General features: G+C 39.1%; 1 protein-coding gene across 5 annotated transcripts in view; it reads left to right on the top strand.

Moving 5' to 3' along the window:
- The window catches only part of CSNK1A1 (casein kinase 1 alpha 1), a 36,418-nt gene extending 17,443 nt beyond the window's left edge, over nt 1–18,975 (top strand). Inside the window, exons 5-11 of one of the 5 annotated variants that reach the window (XM_033006840.2) lie at nt 832–915; nt 4,057–4,196; nt 7,473–7,551; nt 8,562–8,636; nt 9,906–10,012; nt 10,931–11,043; nt 16,296–18,975. In XM_033006840.2, the coding sequence (XP_032862731.1) occupies nt 832–915; nt 4,057–4,196; nt 7,473–7,551; nt 8,562–8,636; nt 9,906–10,012; nt 10,931–11,043; nt 16,296–16,303 (606 nt within the window). In that variant the 3' untranslated portion in view covers nt 16,304–18,975. Of the gene's footprint in view, nt 1–831; nt 916–4,056; nt 4,197–7,472; nt 7,552–8,561; nt 8,637–9,905; nt 10,013–10,930; nt 11,085–16,295 lie in introns of those variants that run through there. The other 4 variants (XM_033006824.2, XM_033006847.2, XM_033006855.2 and 1 more) reach the window with 4 other exon arrangements.
- Nucleotides 18,976–20,721: the final 1,746 nt, after the last annotated feature.

Below are 20,721 nucleotides of genomic sequence, written 5' to 3'. Positions count from 1 at the left end.
GGCTTTGTTACTGTTGCAGGGTTATAGAGATTAGGGGGTTAGTTCTTGATTGAAGTGCAAATTGATAGGTTTCCATGAGCATAATGAGGAATGGGTTGCTTCAGTTTGGAACCAGGTGCTTTATCTAGGGAACACTTGCCACCAAACAGTATTTACTTTGTTTCTTTTCGTAACTAAGTGTAGTTTTGGGTTTTGTAGTGATGACTATACACAGATTAAAGAAAATCAGCCAAAATGACTAGAATAGCATGGTAATCTTGTTCCAGTAGCTTCCTGTCAGTTATATTTTTAAAAAAACTAAATTGATTTTTTTCAAATTTTAATTTGGTGATTGGGAGAAATTTTGTTCCCACCTTAAAAGATGAATTTTCAGCTCTGCTAGAAATAAGCCCTGCATGCTTATGAAAGTAAACTTTAAGGTGACTAAATGCCTTCTACCTCTTCCTTACTGAAGATTTATTTTTTCTAAATGTCTTTTGGGGGAAGGGCAGTTTGTGGAACCAAAGGATGCTTTTGTAAGCAAAACTTCAATTTCCTTTTTTAATAGAGCCAAATGTCACCATTACTATCCCTGGTCAAGGCAGTGCCATTTTGGAGTGGCTCATGGTTGAAATTTACCTTGTCACATCTTTCAAATTTTCTCCTTGCCAAAAAAAAAAAAATATACAAACATACATAGTTTTTTGAAAACTACAGTGCTTGGTGGAAGAAGGATGGCATTTGGCTACCCTGTTCTTTCTCGAACGCCTCGGTGTTGCCTGTCTGCGCCAGCCATTGTTGCAATGTAAGCAATACTGTTTGATGCACTGCCACCCTCTATTGTTTGTTCAGTGTTTAGAATCTCCAGTGGGGAAGAGGAAAAGAAGCATGACTGTTAGTACTTCTCAGGACCCATCTTTCTCAGGATTAAACCAGGTCTGAACTGTCTCCTATTCCAACCTCAACCCCAAATTCATGTGCTTTATTTTTGTTTTGGTTTTGTTTGGTTTTTTTTTGTTGTTTTGTTTATTTTTCTGGAGAATGTAGACCTTGCAAAAGCACCTCTTATGTTGGCATTATTCAGACATACTTGGCAAACATGTAACATTACTAAGATGTTTCCCTGTGGCGCTTGTTTAAATTGTGGAATTATTTCTAAACTTGATATTAAAGGAGCTAAATGTACATGCTTGATTTCAGATGCAGAAGCAGGTTTTATTTTTGTCCTTTAAAACTCAAAGGCTATCTATTGAATATTTTGAAGGATAGACATGCCACCCTAGTGAAACAACAGGGCTTCTGCATAGGGCTGTCTGCTTGCCTTCCTGTAGGGTTCCTGCAGTGTCTTTGAATGCATGTGGAGAAGTTCTGTTACTGCTTCAGCCAGGCTCCTTCCCTTGCAGTTTTTGTTCAAAATCATTCCAAATGTGTAATAAGGACTCATATTTTCATCCATTGTGCTTATAAAATTAAATTATTCCAGCAAGCTGTGTCTTGGAGAAGCATGAGCTTATTTTGTAGTGTTAGGTGTAGTACTCCTGAGTCTTAAAGAGAAGATAAATTGGAAAGAAATGAAGACATATGTCAGTTCGTAGCAGGACATCTGGAAATTGTTGAATATGTATCATAGCTCATGAGTTTGGCCATAGAATCAGTCCGTAGCTTTCCACAATGATAGTCTTCATGTATTAAATCCCAGGCAGCTAGCTGTTGTACGCAAACTGACAGGCTTCTGTTGTCTGCTTCTGAAACTTTCTTATCAGTTCAGGAAGAGACTTTGATCTACTTCTAGTTGCTCTTGGCAAAAATCTTGCCCTATTTCTCCAGTTTCCTGCTGATCATGCAACAAACAGAATTGAGGTGATATGAGGTTATCTGTGGGAATACATCTGTGTTCCTGCTGGTTGGCATCAGTACATTCTGTGCTCATCCAAGTCAGGCTGTATCTTCCAACTTAACTATTTGCAAGATGGACTTACTCCTTTGCCTTACACCCATCCAGAATGGGAAATACAGAATGAGTCTAAGCCAGGGAACAAAGTAAGCTTCCCCAGAGAAATCAGTGCCATAAAATAATGTTGTTACTAGACTGGTATAGAACAGGTCTGTCCTGCTGAACTGATTCCTTTCCTTTTCAAGAGGTTCTACCCATACCTCTTGAGAAGGCAGAATTACCTTATTCAGGTCTAGTATTGAGAGCTTGTAGCAGCTGTGGAAGAGGCAGAGCATCATTCACTTTTAGAACTCCTGAAAGTAGTTTCACCATGCCTGTGCAAACTGGGCTAGACACCAGCTATTTATGTACTAGAGGTACACTTCCAGTGCTAACTGTTTTGATTCATGAACTGTGACTTTGTCCCTTCATACCATTAATGGCAAGATCAGCAGGATTACAGAAAGCATGTGAAGACTTTGAATTGTTTAAAGCATTTGTAGCTAAATGTGCAGTGAAAATATTCAGACTGATGTGTATAGTGTTTGTTTTTTCCCCTCCTTCTCAAGGCACAGTATTTTGCTTAAATTAATGGACAAAGGCCCTGCAAAAGTAGCTGTTGTGAAATACGCATCAGAGACTGTCATCAGATCAAAAAGCTTTAATCAGAAAATACAGGATTGCATTTGAGCTCAGGCTTTTCTTCTAGGGCAGTTGCATTTGTAATATAGTGATCACATAGAAGCTTTGTACTATCTTCCTGAAGTATCAAAATAGCTGATTTCCTGGTAGCTGGAGAACATGTCCATGCTCACTAAGTGAATAACTACCTCTAGTGGTAGCTGTGACAGGTGCAACAAAGACCAGACCCATGCTTTCCTGAACTGTCTGACCAGTGTAGTTGATTTTTAAAACCTGTTTTTACATCCTCTTGCTCAAAGCATTCTGGGCTTTCAGGGTGACACTCACTACAACAGCAATTGTAGAATTCCTGCGCTTTGTGGTTGCATATAAATCATGGCAAGACTTCAACGCAAGGTTTTCTGCTCCAACATTAGTAGTTTAAGAGGTTTTTAGCTTTCTTTTTTTCTTGTCCTAAACTACTGTAGTTAGAAAATCTTCTTCAACCAGAATTCTAAAAACATACCTACTGTGCAATTCACAATCTTTCAATCTTTCAGTATCTTCAATTTCTTGAACTTTGTCATCTTTCCATCATCTCTTTCTCCCACCCAGGTTAGTTTTGAAGTATTTATTAATCTCTAGAAGTTTTAGTCCCTGATACTGTAGTATTAATCCATCACTGGAATGCTTGAGGACTGATTGCTAGAATTTGAAATGTTCCTTACATACTTCTGACTCAGCTTTTCTTGTCTAGACCCGCTATCTTGTCACAAGAAGGTCCAGTCTGTATTAACCTTTGTAGATAGGCTGGCTGTTAGAACACTAGCTAGCATGCACTCAGTTGTTGCTGAATATCAAATCACAGGGCAAGCTTGGTTATTAGAAACCTAAATTGGATTCCATGTACTAGGTTCTAGCTTCCTGGCTGTATTATCATCAGCAAGTGTGTCATGCCGCTGTGATAGTGTTCTGGTGGTCTTAAAATGAGCATATGACGGAAAGCAAGATGTCTTGTTTGCTGTTGAAGGTTTTGGCCTTATGCTGTGCAGAGTGGCCAATGTTCTTTGATACATAGAGAAGAATACAGGATACGCATCATTTGCATTAAACTGCTGAGCTGCCATTAACTCTCTGTATGTGTAAACTGCTCTAGAGTGTGGGTTTGTGAAGTGTGCTTTTGCACATACTAGTTTCCTTCCTAAATTGTGCAATGTAGTTACCGAGCTAATGTGATGCAAACTACAATAGTAACATAAAATAGTTGTAGAACTAAGCTACAGATACTGAGTAGCATAATCTAATCTCATCCACTGGATTAAGAAGAGGCTTGAACTAATTCACTATTAAATATTTGAACTGGCTAGTTAAAGCTAGTTGCAACTCTGCACTGTTAATTTGCTTCCTCTTAACTGTAGGCTGTTACATTGTGTGGATGTCTTGATGTAGCTAATGCCTAGTGAAGGAGGTTGGGGATTCCTTGCATCATATAGGAATATAATCTATTTTCATTTTTCTTTAAGTTATTCCTTATTGACTTTGGTTTGGCCAAAAAGTACCGGGACAACAGGACAAGGCAACACATACCATACAGAGAAGACAAAAATCTCACTGGCACAGCTCGATATGCCAGTATCAATGCACATCTTGGCATTGAGCAGAGGTGAGTTCAAGGAGATTACTGCTGTGCTTTTGGAGGCTGGAAGATGATCTTATTTGTAAGCTTCTGAAGTGTCTGAATTAATTTTATGTGAGTAAGTGTATAAATACCTTTGCAAGTGCTTTTCTTTTTGGCTGCCTGTGCAAGGGTAGAGGGGGGAAAAAATCCAAGCACCTAATTTGCTGCTGCTTGAAGAGAGTCTAAGTCTTGCAGGCATGAGGTAGATGTTCTGCATACTGTTTTTATTTTTTTTAAAGGATAAACTATAGTTTTGTGTGGATCTATCAGAGCACCTTCACAAATAAAATGGTGCACTTTCCTGATTGTGTTGGTACCTGTTGATGCCACAGCTGACCGGCTTGAGATGCAATTCTTTAGCCAGAAAGGGTATTCTAAAGCTGGTATCTGTGTCCTGTTTACTCACTCTTCCTTCAAGTTAGTAAGCTGTTGTTTATCCTTTTGCTTGCAAGCAAGACTTAAAGATCTACTTCACTCACACTGTATTTTGGTTTCTGGTATATACAACTATAGTTGTGGTTCTGTATTTATATATGTATGCATGTATGTGTGTATATACATATTTATATGTTTGAGCTTTCCTTAACACACACATTTTTATCATCCAGATGAACAGCATATTGCTACTACAGTATCCTAGCAGTGGTCCAGTGGAGATAGCACTTTAAGTTGTTTGGAAACGTATATTAGGTATTGTTGATATATGGAGTGATGGATGCCTCTCTTCCTTACCTGTATGCCTAGATGTTGTAATGTGTAAGTGCAGCTTTACCATGTGATGCTGAGGTTGCTTAGACATAGTTAAAACTTCACGAATGTCTGTGCCTCTGACCTTCAATTTAAAATGACAGAATTTCTGGTGGTCCACTTCAACAGAACACGTAACTTACAACTATTTGATGCTTTAAAATGCTCCATGTTTCTTTTTTGCTTTAATTTCCTTAAGGTTCCTTAAGTGCATTTTATTGTCTGTCAGTGTCATTATTTAAGCCTGCTTGACATGTGAGTTGGTCAGGGTAAATTACGGGTATCATTTCTGAAATACATTTTCTAGAATCCAAGCCATTCTTGTAAGGGAATAGCTGTGACAGCACCTTACAGTGAAGGGAGGGAACTGCAAAGGACTATTGTTTTTTAATTTAGTTGGAGGTCTTGTACCATCTTTGGGGGTAATGGGAATTCTAATACAATTAGAAATGTAGCTTGGTGCATGCTAAAAGATATTAAACTGTCTAGATCAAGCCAACAGTGAGGCAAACAAATGATATATTCCTGTAATCAAGTGAAACTAGTCCTGAAACTAGTAGAATATTTCAACTGTTAGTGCTATACTTTGTTACAGAACATGTTTTTCTGTACGTAATGACAGCTGTTCTTGAGCTGTTTGCAATGTTATCCATTGCTTGTTTTAGTAATGTTGAGTGTTGTCCTGTTTTCCAAATCCTGAAAATCACTTTTATCAGTATATGCTCAAGTGTAATATAGCAATTACAGATTTACAGAAGTAAATGCTTCCTACTATAAAATCATTACATTAAAACAATGACCTGGATGGGGGATGGAAACTATTAATCCCTTTATTGCTTCTGAATTTACCACTGCCTTCTCAGAAAATATAATTTTGTCATGGCCCCATACTGGTTCACTGAAACCTATTGATGATTAAAATCTGCAATTCTAACAGAATTAACAAGTTTTGTAGGCTGGAGTTTGTGGTCTTAATATCATTTTTCATCCCTCTGTCTTTGCCTGTGGTTTCATATTACAGCTAAGATGATCTCAGAGCTAGTTGCTGTCAAGAGAAGTGAACCATTCTTCTCTTCCCTGACCTCTGGGCGCAGATAGTGCTTTTTTGGCCTTGGGGTGAAATGATTTAGGGAACCAAGCTGATTTTCTTCTGGGATAGCTCTGTGAACTGGTTCCCCAAAGAAGTCAGAGAGCTGAAACATGAGTTGAAGGGATGACAGGCAGGCCATTCTGGTGATTATTAGTGGTTATATTGGGTTGGCTGTAACAAAGCATCACCTGCAACTTCTCATATCAAGATCTGGAGCTAGATCTGTCCAGGTTCTTACAGATTATTCTGGTTTAAAGGGAGCTGTTTTACTCTCACCCATGTGTATAACCCTGTCTGCAATACTGCTTTCAGCCTTTGCTCCCTTCTGGGGGTAGTAGGTGTGTAGTCTTTCCTACCACCATGTAAATGCTTTTCTTGCAGATCTGCTTGGGTGACAAAGCAGTAGCAAGACCTGTCAGGTTCTCTTGATGAGGGAGATGGGAGGAGAAAAATAAGTTCTTTTTCTGTCTTGTTAAATGGGTATCAGCTGCAGAGGGGCAGTCAGAGGAAAAATCTGATTCTACCACAGCTAGGAAGAGGCAACTTCGACAAGAGGAGAAACATCATGGAGTGGTTTTTTTCCACTTCAGTGAACTGTACTAGCCTTAGTAATCGTGAAAGCTGTGTGGCAAAGTATAATGGTGTTCATGTGGCTGAAGTGTGGATCTGGAGCATATGCAGTACAGAAAACATTTGAAGTCTCTTGGATCTAAGAGCTTGTGTGCAAATTCTCAGTGAAATCTATGGGTGGATAACTTTGGAGTTCTCCAGCTGCCTTGAAACGGACTTCTTGTGGGAAGAAAGCAGAGGCATATCTGACTGATGCATGCACCTGTTTTCATTGTTTTTCAAAAATTATGAAGACAATTCAGGGTTTTTTAACAGAATTGAAGAAAGAAAGGAGGTATGCTTTTTGAGGCTGTTCAGATTGGTCCCAGACTGAGGCAAGGTTCAGGGGAAAATCTTCCTTAATGAAGTTAAGGCTAACATCATGTATCCCTCTTAAAATGCATTATGTGGTTCCTACAGGTAAAACTTCAGTTTCTATCCAAGCTACTTAATTAAATGGGAAAGACATTTAATGTTTTATCTTTTTATTTCCCAAAGTTTTTGTTTCCCAAATTATTCTGATGTAACTGGAGATGGAAACTTACCACACACAATAACTGACTGTTCCTTGCTTGAAAAATAAGATCTCCTTCCTGCTTGTGAAGACTTGTTACATGCCTGCCAGTGGAATCCTGAACACCTAGATGTCTTAGCTGTATTAGAAAGAGACCTTCCTTTGCACCAAAACTTAGGTTTTATTCCTTAAATATTATTGGGTTTTTTTTTTTTTTTTAATTTTGGAATGTTTGTACTACTTGGTATAAAGTATGAAATGCCAAAATTTGTAATTCACTGTGTTCATTCTCTTTTTCCAGTCGTCGAGATGACATGGAGTCTCTAGGCTATGTATTGATGTACTTTAACAGAACCAGTCTGCCTTGGCAAGGATTAAAGGTAAGTTACGTTGCCTTGGGTTTTTATTTCCCACCCTGCCTTTTTTTTTTTCATGTTTGGGTATCATTCTTCTGCCTGATGGTCTGCATAGGTGGTTGTATGTAATGTTTAGCTTTAGTTATACAAAGAGGCTTTTCCCAAGGCATGATACAGAATGCAGAAGAAAGGTTCTTTCTGCTTCTTGTGCATCAGCAAAATGCGTATTGTTTTACTGTATTAAAATTTATGCTAAATAATAGTTTATGTAATCTTTGCAAATTACTATTGTCCTGTTGTAGGTTGAGGCCCTTCTTGGGCAGTAGAAAATAACAATGTTAGTAGCTTTTTGAACTGCTGTAGAGAGCACGAAAATAATCTCTCACCTAGCAAGTTCAGCTTTAGTGGTGTCTTCAGTCCAGTTTAGGCATGACTCAATAATTATTAGCTGCAAACAGACTTGTTTCAAGTATTTTCTTGTATGGTAGCAGAGTACAAGCATGGCAAATATTTTTTATCTCTTATATAGACTTCAGTGATTTGTTTTCATGATTTAATTGTTTTTCTTCCTCCATGTGAGAGTTATATAACTTGAATGGTGTTGCAGCTGCAAGTTTTCTAAAAAGGCAAGCAGCTTGTGAAACACTAGAACTCTTCAGCTGCAAATGAATGTAATGGCTGCTTACTGAAACACACAGGCAGCCCTTGAATGGAGTACTGAGTGGGAATTAATAGAACTTTGGCAAATGTAAACGCAAGTCTGGTCTGTTTAATGGACAAAAGCAGCAGCTAGAACTACACGAGCTGTGCCATGTGATGGAAGCATTAGACTGCGACAAATGGTATTAAACTGTGTTCAAATCTTAATACCAGATTGACCTTCATTCTCTTTGCAGTAAGTGTGTGGGACTTGGAGATTTCACATAAAATACTTAACGGTTGACCAAAGGATTTATGTCATTTTTTTTTGCTACTGTCCTTGTTAACCCAGTGTTGCACAATGTCTCTTATATTGTGACCTACATGTTCCACAGGCTGCAACAAAGAAGCAAAAGTATGAAAAGATTAGTGAAAAGAAAATGTCCACTCCTGTTGAGGTTTTGTGTAAGGTAAGAGTTTCCAAATGTTGTCATACTGTGAAATGGAAGTTCTTTCTTTTTTTTTTTTGTTTGTTTGTGTTTTTTTTTTGTTTTTTTGTTTTTTAAAAAAAACTAGAGCCAATATATTAGGTAGTCTCACACGGCATTTGCTGCTGAATAATATTTCTCTGGCAGTCATGGGTGCCTTGTTGGGCCACCCAGCAAGACTCTGAATATGTGTAATGGGGCAGGCATTCGCTGCTATTTATTTGGTGTAGTTCATGCCACCATCATTCTAACTCTTGGTGACTGTTGGCAGTGCAAGCTCTCCAGCTCTTTTAGGTGAGGCCTGTTTGTTTCCTCAGCTTCTACAGTGAAGGTTCTCCATGTGCCCCCTTGGATAAATAAAACCAAGGTAGAGCTGTATAGCTTGCCCACATATACTTGTTTCTGACTCTTCAAGATTGTTCATATTCTTTTCTTTATCTCAGACAGAGGCTGTAGTGGGATTGGATGTCAAGTGATCTTTAATGCCATGTCACAGAATGATGATTCTCCAATGCTATTCTTTGGGTCTTAAGATTTCTCTTGAACTGTGGCAGCTACATGCTTGTTAACAAAGGTTGTTGAGAGCACATGCACATCAAATAGCAGCGCCAAGGATTGCACTTTCTAGTCATGCACATTTATATACCTTTGCAGTCTGATAGCATCTTTCAAACTGCTGAACTGTTATACCCTATGTTTTCTTTCTTGTAGTACAGCACTATGCTGTATGCTGTTACCTATTTACATGTAGGCTTTAATATAGCATTACACTTATAAATATGTAAAACAGGGAATCTTTGAAAGAGGTTTTCATGGTTAAGTCTTAACACTTAATAGTGGTAACTGACCTTGCCTCTAGTATGCTTAAGGAAACATGAATGGAATTTTTTAAGAGATAATTACTACTTATTTCAGAGTTCTAGCTAATAACAATTAGGTTTAATTAGGATGAATGAAGTGCATTAAATATGTTGTATGTTGAAGGGTTTAGTAGCAGAGCACTTGCGATTTGCAAAACATGGATCAGGTAACAATTCTGGGGAAGGAATGTGTACCTGGTAACTGATCAAATCCACTTTCTGAAATGGAGAATAAATTAATAACTAGAGACAAAGTGGAATTTACACTTACAAGTCTTCAGCCAGTTTTTTTATGCCATTATAGATGGAAATACAGCTTTTTGCCTTCTTATAGTGTTGTTAGAAGCTTTTTGCTGCAAGCCATGGCTTGATTAACACTGTTGATTTACAGGGATTCCCTGCAGAATTTGCCATGTATCTGAACTACTGTCGTGGCCTGCGCTTTGAAGAGGCACCAGATTACATGTATCTGAGGCAATTATTCCGTATTCTTTTCAGGTCAGTCTCAAAGTGGAAAAGTACAGAAATCTCAGTGCTTTACCAGTTGGTAACTGCTCTGTGGGACTTGCACTGCAGAAAGCTGCTCTGTATGTCTGGTGTAGGGAGTTGTTCTGGGACTTTATTTCAATTCAGAGTCTGAAAAGCTGTTTAGAGAACCTGAAAAATATTGTTCAATGTTAAACATGAAGTAAAAGATTATCTTGGTTTTGCACTGCATGATCTGACCACTAATGCTAGAGGGTTGAGCCCATGCTTCAAGTTCTGTTGCAAGTAGCTTAAGAAATTGACTCCTTGGTAGAAATGTTTGAAGCTTTTTGTTTGGAGATTGGTGATGGGGCTAACAGTGGTGCCCAGGAGATGGATTTCAATGGAGGGGAATAGTGTTGTTTCATTGAGCTTGTTAGAGAAACCAGAACATAAACTCAGTCTTGTGGAGTGAACAGCATCTGTCAAAAGAACTGGTACTGATCTCTCAGTAGGCTCCCTCCAGGTTTCTGTAATGGAAAGCAATTTTTATTCTATCCTCAACGCTGTAGTTTCTCCTTAAAACTACATATATTTAAAAAAAATAAAATAAAAAAAAAAAAAAACACAAAAAAACTCCCAACAAAACAGAAAAAAACACAACCACCTGAGAACCTCAGTGCTGACAAATGGGTAAGCTGGGTTTTGAGGAAGTGCTGCTTCTATGGATGAGACTTTTGTATGTAAACAGTGAAGAAAATGCTGCTTGATGGTACTTGGGCTTACTTCAAGTATCTCTTCAAGTTAGTAACACTTAGCATTTATATACCATTCATCTCTAAAGAAGCTTACAAAAAGTAAACCTCTAGCTCTGGGTTTTCAGCAAAAGCTCGGTATTAGCAATAAGGAAGCTATGATGTGTTGCAGTAAAGTATTTCACTCTTTTTCTAGGACCTTGAACCACCAATATGACTACACATTCGACTGGACAATGTTAAAGCAGAAAGCAGCACAGCAGGCAGCCTCTTCCAGTGGGCAGGGGCAGCAGGCCCAAACCCCCACAGGCAAGCAAACTGACAAATCCAAGAGTAACATGAAAGGTTAGTAGCCAAGAACCAAGTGACGTTACAGGAAAAAAAATTTACACTAATTTGGACAATGTCAGCAATTTAAGTGTTAGATCAAGGAGGTGGTTTAAAAAATATATTTGGCTGTTAATTTAAAAAGCAAAAACAAAAGACGTCCTTGGAAAATTTGACTACTAACTTTATACCAAAATGTCCTTGTTCTTCATATCATTTCTTCTGGGGATGTTGGGTCATTTTAACCACTGCATCTTTTGCTCCCACATTAACCACTTTCCAAAAACAAGAAACTGACTTGGTGTTGGGAATGTGACGTTTTTATTTATTTTTATTTATATATATACATATATATATATATTTATATATATATAAATATATAATACAATCCAAAATCCTAGACCTAACACTTCTTAAGGGGTAATTCTCATTAACTAGGCAAGGATCTAGAGACTTTGGGTTCTACTCTGTTCCAGCTGGTATAGTGCTGTGGGTTTGCTTCTGTTCTATATGGCTCAAACATTGGAAACAGAAAATTGTGAGTGATCGGGCTTCCTCCAGTGGGTTTACTCCGAGACATTTGGTCCAGAATTAAAGGAAAGGACCAGTGAGCTCAATGTCTTGCATAAACCAAGGAGTAACCCTGAACTGCTGTTGATTGCCAAGTCACAATTTTCTGAAGTATCTGGATGCTGTGGGGTGGGGTTTCAGGTTTCCTGATTATTTTTGATGTTGTAGGTTATGGTTTCAAAGGGAAATGTTGTGAAATGTTCAAGATGTAATTGTGTAAAAACTGAAAACTGAGTCCTGAAAAGGCACGTGGGGTGGGGGGTTTTTTTACACATTTTAGAAGGTTTTTTAATTTTTTTTTTGTGATGTAAACCTGCCAGTGTTAGTGCAGTAAGTCACTAGAATGAACCTGATAAAGCTAGTGACTATTACAGCCAGTTTTACAGTGAAACTGATTCTGCAAGATGAGCTCTGGATAAAATCAAAGCTAATGAGGTTGTTCGAATGAAAAAAGAGAAGCTAGTTTAAGTTATATACTGAGATACTGCTAGTACTTGCTACTCTTCAGTACATTCTTGTCTTGACTATCACTTATATGTATAAAATTATATATTAAGCTAACATGGCAGACTTGGAAGTCAAAGAAATGTAGAAGTGTTTATAATAAACTTATCAAAACTTGGTTTTCATGTATTGTGGCAGCATTAAAACATTACCAGGTGGCTTTAGTCAAAATAGCTATCCAAAAATATAACACTTCATCCAGAAAAAATGAAGAACTAAAATACCTGCTGGTTTTCCCAAGACTCCATCTGAAATGGTTTCTTAAAGAAAAAAATTCCACAGAATACCATTAAATGTCAGATTCTTCGTGGCATAAAAAATCCGACTTCTTTTGCTGGAGCTGACAGGTGTTAAAGCACTCAAGACTGTAAACCAGTTCCTTCAGCTGAAACACTGGTATGTAGGAGACTCTGTGATTAAGCACCCAGGCTTAGGTTGCTTCCTGAAATACAGAAGCTCTGACTGAAGTTCAGAATCCACTACTGAACCCAGCCTGATGTCAGGGTGTAGAGGGGTTGACTGTTAGAGCAGAGGGAAATAATGTGAGCAAAAATGCAGATTCTTCACAAGAGCTCATGCTTAAAGTGAAGGTCTTGCAGAAGGTGATCTGTAAACAGATGCTGCCCTGAAAAATAAAGTTGTATGCATTTGAAATACTGTTGCCGGTGAAGTACTCTGAGGTTTAATGTGCTGCTCTCCTGGCTCAGGCGGTCTCTGACCAAGTGCTGTACAGTAAGTGAAGAAAAGGTCACTATAATCATTATCTGCCTCCACCCTCTAGTGATGATTTAGTGACAGAGTGCAAAGCTGCAGCTGACTGATGAGCGTGAGTAACAGGGAAGCTGTCTTGCAGTTGAACATTATAGACCATTTCTGTTTCTTGAACATTTATCTGCACTGTTCTCTGGCAACAAGGCCCATTGCCATAGCTATGGAGAAGTTGCTGTTTTTCTAGCAGAATTTGTGGCTCTTACATGGAGTAACAGTCTTCTGGGGGAATGACTCCCTCCTCTCCCCTCCCCATCATGAGGAAAAGGCTTGTGACCTTTGGATCAATCAAGCTGTAATGTCAGCAGAGTATTAAAGTAGTGCTTATCAAACATCTGAAGACTTACCCAGCTTCCTAAAATAGTTAACTTAGTCTCTTCATCAAAGTAACAATTCCAGATTTCTAAAATCCTACATGCCTTTTTGTGGGGAATATTGTCTGTTAATGAAGATTTTCTGAAACCAGCTATGCTCGAGCAGGAGGCTGCATGGCTTTATATGTTGCTGTTATATTGAAAATTAATGAAATACCTGGTTATTTTTTCCAGAGTTCAGTTAAATTCTCATGTAGTTGCTGTAGCAAAGCTTATGCTGAAATGTCTTAAAGGGTTTCATGGTATCAGATTATACCCCTCTGGCAACCGTATCCGGTTTAACAAGAGTATGGGAAATAGGAATCTACAGGTGCATTTTATTGGTTTAAAATCTTACAATATACCATATAAAGTGCAGCTGCTATTAAAGATGGGCATCTGGGGAGGGTGGTCAAATCTTAGTTCTTTCAAACAATGTCCAGAGACTTACATGACTTGAATTGTTTGGACAGTGTGCTCATTTACAGACATTCCTGGCTGTCTTAACTTGGATCATCTCACTGAGTCCTGTAGGTTATTCAGGCTGAATTTTCTGTTTGGTTCCAGGGAAGCCTGTTCGGTCAGTGGCCTTTTCTCTTTTTATTTTTTTCCTGTCCCTCTCTGGAACCCTGTGCAGTGTCTTTTGTAACAGCAAGATCAGCTGGTTTTGAACTTAGAGGAGGTGAACTGTTGCAACAGACAGAGCTTCTCTGCTGACTCTGGGAAGTTTAGCGCTCAATCTCTTGACAGTGCAGCTGATGTTCAGGTGTGATTTGTAATAATGCTTACAGTCAGCTTCCCTCAGTCATAAAACTGACTCAAGCAGTCACTCTCCAAGGATAAAGTCTATCAGTTCTGTTTGTGAGAGATGTTTTTAGTTCACTTCGACGTAGAGTTCTCTAAGCCTATCAGCAATCCCATTAGCATTCACTGGATGCCCATGGTCATGGCAGTATTTTTCAGAACAGACTGCTAGTTCACTACTTGAGATTTAGCCAGTTGATAACTAAATACTTTTCACTGCTTGTCTCTGCAGCTGCTTAATAGAGAAAACGTTTGAATGTTACTCGAGTATGGCTGTACCATTACTCTTCCCCCATTGATCAGATCTGCAGCTGTGGGAATAATACAGCAATTTGAGTATCTCTCACATAGCATAGAGATTATCAAAGTTTTGGGTAACACCCCTGAGGGACAAGGTGTGGGTGTGCAGATTTGGGCTAGCCCTCTATACAGTGAAGATTTGTTAGAGATGCCAGCATAAAATCTTCAGTGTGTTCTTCATACTGTCCGTCTTGTGTGCTCCGTGAATGTCTCAACATCTCATTTGACAGCTGTGGTTGGTCTGTGTTTGGGAACACTTCTACGTAGTCTTAATAGGATTTGCAAGGGATGTTGTGGGTTGAATCCAGTCCCCTATTGCTCTCTACAGAGCTGGGCATTCTCTTGCCCATAATACCTTGGATTTGAGGTATTCAAACAAATAGCAGCATGTAATTTGTTAGCATGTCCTTTGTCCTCAGGTTCAAGATCCCATTTTCATTTGAAATGTCCAGGCTTCTAAAGCAGTGAGTTGATATGTTTCTTTCTACACTGGGAGCACACTCCTCCTTTTGACTTAGTTTTTGGCTGTTTTGATGGAGAAAGTGGTTCACATGATGAATCAGTGTTCACTGCTGAACACACTAAATGGAAAAACAGTGTAACTTTTGGTTGTGTGCATTAAGTAGGGGTTATAGACAACTTCTTGCCAATGGAACTCAGGAATTACTGGTGTTTCTGTGAGAACTTGCACTCAAGTAGGAATGACTTGTAATTTTGGTGCAGGATTTTTTTTTTTTTTCCCCAGAATTTCTAGTGCTGGATAAAGAGAACTGTCATTCTGTGCATTAAGATTGGGTTCAAAGCTATTAAATCTTTTCGAGATTACCTGTAGCCTATTTTGGAAGAGTTAAAGCGGTCTTCTGGGTACTATCCAGATACATTTTTGATTGAATGTCAAGCTATGTTTAAGACTTGTTTGCCCTTGTTTCTCTCTGGATGACAGCACAAGCTATAGCCGAGGTCAGCTTTGTCTGTATTTCACTGTGAAGAGATTTCTGTTGCAAAAACTCAGAGCTGTTGCTCAGATGAATTCATATATCGACAGAATACCATGCTGTTTGGAGGGCATCCAGAATGGAAACTTGCTTGGCAAAGTAGTCTTTGGTTGAGACTCCTGTTATATCTTTAAAGCACAAGACTACTACCTGAGTCACCAGAAATGAGCGTATAAGCAGTCACATGAAAACTGGCTTAGCTTGCAGTAACTGGTTCTTTGAGGTCTCTGTAGGTATTTCTTTACTCTCCCTTTTCTACAATGTCTTGAACTTGTCATTTGGAGTACTGAACTTCAAAAGAATTGTTCCTGATGCCCTACCTCCCCTGTCACATGAGTTACTTCACTTGTCCTTCCAAGGACAGAAGGGATGCTGGGTTCCTAGTCACTATCAAAGGTTCTTGCTTCTGTTCTGGTTGCCCAGAGTGTTGTACGTGTGAGCGTGTAGTGAACACCAGTTACTGTAAGGTAAGTTATTCATGTTCCTTTTCCTTCTGTCTGTGTGACACTGCTGTACTGCGTCCCTGAAGAGTTCCACTGCAATCAGATGACAGTTTGACATTCAAGGCTATCAACATGAGACATTGCAGACAAGTAGAAAACAATCCTATGAAATTACATCCTGCTTCCTAGTGGCAATAACACATCTTGTTTTCGAACTGTTGGTCTGAATTCCTATTTGAGGAATGTGGCATCCAGCTGGTGCATAAGCCTGTTTTCCAGTGCAGCAGTAGGTGTGAGTGAGAGGTGTGGGTTTGAGCTAAAGGATGGCGGCAAATGCTGGTTAACTTTGGAAATGGACACCAGGAACTCTGCAATTCTGAGACGGAGCAGCATTTTCCCCTTTGAATGACCATAACTGATGTTTAATTCCCCTACTGTGAAGGCTGTTTCTCATTTTCATCCTGTATCAGTAAGTTGCCCTTGTGTTTATCTTGCAGGTTTCTGAGCATGACGAGGATGGGACAAAGCAGAGCAGATCGGAGCAGGACTTGTCACTCCCCAAATCCTAGAAATTTTAGTTCATACGTACACTTGCCAGTGGCTGTGGGCAACCATTTACTTGGTGTAAAGAACTTAATATCAGTATAAACTGGCTCTGGGCAGTGTCAATGATGCTGCACTTTGAGTTGTAGCAGCTGTAATTGTGAATATTACTGAGATAGTGAAACATGGTGTCCAGTTTTCTATTGCATTTTTTTCAAGTGGAAAAGTTAACTAATGGTTGACACACAAGTGGAGAAAATTGTGCATATGCCAATTTTTGTTACCTTTTTACTTTGAACTACACTGCTTATGAGATCTCATTGTTTTGGAAGAATGGCATGAACAGTCTTCGGCAACAGTTGTGATAATTGTAAACGCTCACAATTGTGCACTCTTTTCTGGTTATTCCTCCCTGGGTTTTGAAAGTTGTACACTTAAAACATTCTTAAAGTTGTTGGCTTCTATGTGCAACATACCAAGCCAGCTGACATGGTAGTAACCAAAGATTCCAGTTTTTAAGCGTATGAAAGACTCTGCCTGCTTACCTGTGCTAAAAATAACAGCATCTAAAGTGAAGACTTAAGAGAAACTTAGCGACTACTAGATAATCTTTAGGACTCTGCATTAACTCTATAATGTTCTTGGTATAAAAGGAAAAACAGCATATTTGTCACGAAATTTAGTTAACATCTTACAACTGAACCTGTATGTAAGTTGCTTAGATAAATGTAATCACTGTAAACATCTATATGATCTGGGATTTTGTTTTTATTTTGAAGCGGGAGCTTTTTTGTTTACAAGTTCATTAAAAGCTAAAAACTGTTTCTGTAAGGAAATGAGATTTTTTTAATTTGCCTTGTTAATTCAGTTTAAGAAATCTACATTACCCTGTTTCTAAACCAAGTTTCAAGGCCATTTGTTAAGCAAAAGAAGTCATATTTCTTTCTAAATCATTTTAGATTTAGTGTTGTAACTCTTCCTCATTTTGTTTTTAAATAAATTTTGTATTTTTTCCTTGAGGGGGAAGGGGCAGTCTTGCATTTTTATAACTTGTTGTTTGAGACCAGCCCTCTATACTGCGATTGGATTTTTTTTTTTTTTTTTTTAATGAAATGGCATCTTTTGCAGACCCGGTATTGGCAGCCTCCAAGTGTTGCCATGTCATACATCGGCTGGACTGACTTGTGATTGCTAGTTTTGAGAATAATTTGAATGGAGTATTTGGATGGTTTTAAACCAAGGCATTTTCTTTCAAGTTCTTGTGAAGTGGATATGACCAGATTGACTCTTGTTCTTGGGGACAGCCTTGCACCATGCAGAGTTCACATTGGTTACTGCCCCAGGCTGTCTTCCTTCTCACTCCTATTCTAGCCCAGCTGAAAGAAAGAAATACTTTTATTGCTGGTAATTCTTTAACAGTGTAATTTATTCCTTTATAGCATGTCAGAATAAATTAAAAAAATGTCTGAAAATGCTGCCAGATGCCTATTGTGTAAATGTTGTTTGTATGTTAGCTTTTTAGACAGTTTTCATGCATGTAGCAGAGTTCCTGCTCACAGGTCATATTTTTACTGTTTGAAAAGGTCTTTCATTTTGAAAACTGTTTCTTCAAGATCATAATACTTACACTGTGCGCTCTCTGTCATCACGGAGTGGTAATCTGGATCAAGGCTGCACTCTTGTGCGGTCACTATGCATACCCTCTTTACGAGAAGGATCTGCCCTGAGAAGATGTTAAACTTTAGCTGGAGAACATTGTGTGCTAATAAACATTTGTATAGATAATCTGGGAGTACAGGGAAGCAAAACGTCTGCTGGGCTTCAGAGATATCGGTGCGCATTTGGAAACTTCTCTTCTGAGTCAGAGCGGTCTCTGTTACCTGGAAGGTGGAAGAAGAAATGTAGCTCATTCTTCTGGCTAGGATGTTTTTCTAGACTTTGAGTATTGCCTCATCCAAATAAGGATGCTTTACAAGCAATGCCTCGTATGAAAACTGTTGCGTTTCTAAGAACTGGTTATTTAGAATACTATGTTATGTCCTTATATATGATTTCTGCTGTCTAGGCAATGCATCTGACAACATGCAGAAGGGGAAGAAGCATCAATGAAATGCATTCTTGTCAGCTGTTTTCAGAGTGGCTGCTTAGAATTGTTTGGCACCACTTTTCTTGCTTTAAGATGAAGAAATCATTTGGTTTCAGGGGAAGAAATTATTTCATCTGTCCATTAAATTTACTCATGACTTTGAGGAGGGTTGTCAAATTTTAGAAAGAAAGTTGCCCTTGATAAGCACTGTAAGCAAGAACAGTTCATATGCTTGGAGTGTCAGAAGGCATTGGTTTGCAGTTCTTACAACTGCAAGCCTTGTCCTGTGGAGGAGCATGGAGTCCAGTTAGTCTTTCAGATGTGGTGTGTTAATAGTTTACTTCTGCACAGAAGTGTGAGCATAAACTGTCAGCTGTGTTGTGCTGCTTTGCAGAAAACCAGCCTGCACCAGATACGCTGAACAATGAACAAGATGGCAACCTTCCTTAAAGAGATGCTGTGATACTGAACACTCGTTTGCTGTATAATCTATTTGGTTTGTAACAAAGATATAAAACTGAAAGCATTAAAAACTATGTGGATCTTGACTCCTGGTTGCAGCTCTGCAAAGGTTTTGTGCTGGGAGGTTTATCTACTGTGCTCATGCAAAGTCAAAAACTTCTGCAAGCAATCCCAGGCCTTTTACAAGTAATTATCATGATAACAGGCCATAAAGTACAAGAGCTACAACCTCATGCTCCCTGGAAAGTGCTAGAATTCAGGTAATGCCATTAGGCTGTGACAACAGGTTCTTCAGTCATTTTACTAAGCTGTGTACAGGGTTTCGAAGCAATTTATTAACCTCCTTATAACAACTGAGAGGCTTCCTAAGGCCACCTTTTAAAGGATTGCTTAATTTGGAGTGTGGAGTGCACATGTGCAGCATACTGGTTCATTATTTTTAACCTATTTAAGCCATTCCTTGTTACAAGCAATTGAGAGCATTTTTCTCTTCTCCCATAAAAGGCTCTGAAAGAAGGACAGATTGCTCTAGGTCTCAGTTATTAGTAATATTAATGTCTCACTGCCTTGCCTGCTCTTCTGCGTGGTGTTGGGTATTGGTAATAAGTGATTAATTCAAGCCCTGGCTGTGCTGAAAACAATCAGTCTCTGGAAGCTAGTTATGCTTCTGGTAGGTGTGTCAAGCCTGTCCGGTGTGTGCCATCCTAATTGGTTTTGCCGATTTCTATTGAATTCTAGCTCTATGGGCGTTATTTGTCAAGCTTACGTGTCGACTTGCTCTGCTATTGCATTGTTCTGCCTGATCTCTCCATTGGCTTTTTCAGGGGCGTTGCTTACAACTTGCAGGAACTTGTATGTGCTTTGTGTGCTGTGCTTCTCCTAAAAGGGACTGCAGCAGAGGTGAGGGTGCCCAAGTCAGAGCTGCACCGCTTTGAGCAGGAGGTTGGGCTAGATGCCTCCCTGCAGTCCCTTTCAGCTGGAATTTTTCTGTGATCCCAAGTTGGCTTTTTATATGAGGCTTTATTTTCTCTTGACAGCATTCTCCAATTTGGAAGATTTGTTGCTTAGCCAGCTCTGTGAGCCCCATCTGCTCCTTACTTAATTGCAGTGAAATCATCATGATTTCATATCAGCTTGATGTCATAATATAAGTTTATGAGCACGGCAGGCTCCAGAGGAAAAGTGGGCTGGGAGGAAGAGCTGTCCACTCTAAGCGCTAATGCCTCTGGAAACATGAGGGGAGGGATGACACAGAGGAAGTGCCCACCCTCCTAATAGGGTCTGAGTGGAAGGACTGTGTTCGTGACGTGTTCTAATGTGGAAATGGCTCTTTAATGTAATCCTTGTTATCCAGGGCAAAACAGGAAGGGGGGAGGGTGGTACCAGGTCTGTAGGCAAAGAATTGAGATTGACTTTTGTGCTAGGACACAAGGATGTTCATCATTCTCAGCTGCATTAACAAAGCTTTTCAAAATAGACCCAGGACTGTGTTGTCCTTAGACATGAAGTAAAGGTGCTGTGTTAAAGGAAGGCTGTGCCCAAAACACTGTTTTTCAGAGGAGCCACAGTGGGCTCAGCTGCTTTGCAAAACTCAGTACTAAAGGCGTGAAATCTTTTAGGTTGAGATGCTAACTTGACTTTCTGCATCCATGTGAGATGTTCTTACATGTGACTATTGCTAGTGCTGAGTTCAGGTAACTGGAAATAGGAGCTGGAGAGTATCCTAACACCAGGCTTGAGTGATTAAGTTTCCAAGTATTTTTGTCTGTAGTAACTGCAAAGGTGAGGTACGTCCTTTTTCAGAGAACAGCTTGGCTTTTTGAAATCTGGAG

The sequence above is a fragment of the Tyto alba genome, unplaced genomic scaffold, assembly GCF_018691265.1.
Source record: "Tyto alba isolate M040663 unplaced genomic scaffold, T.alba_DEE_v4.0 Super-Scaffold_17, whole genome shotgun sequence".
Taxonomy (NCBI): Eukaryota; Metazoa; Chordata; class Aves; order Strigiformes; family Tytonidae; genus Tyto; species Tyto alba.
This window is presented reverse-complemented; position numbering and strand designations above follow the sequence as displayed.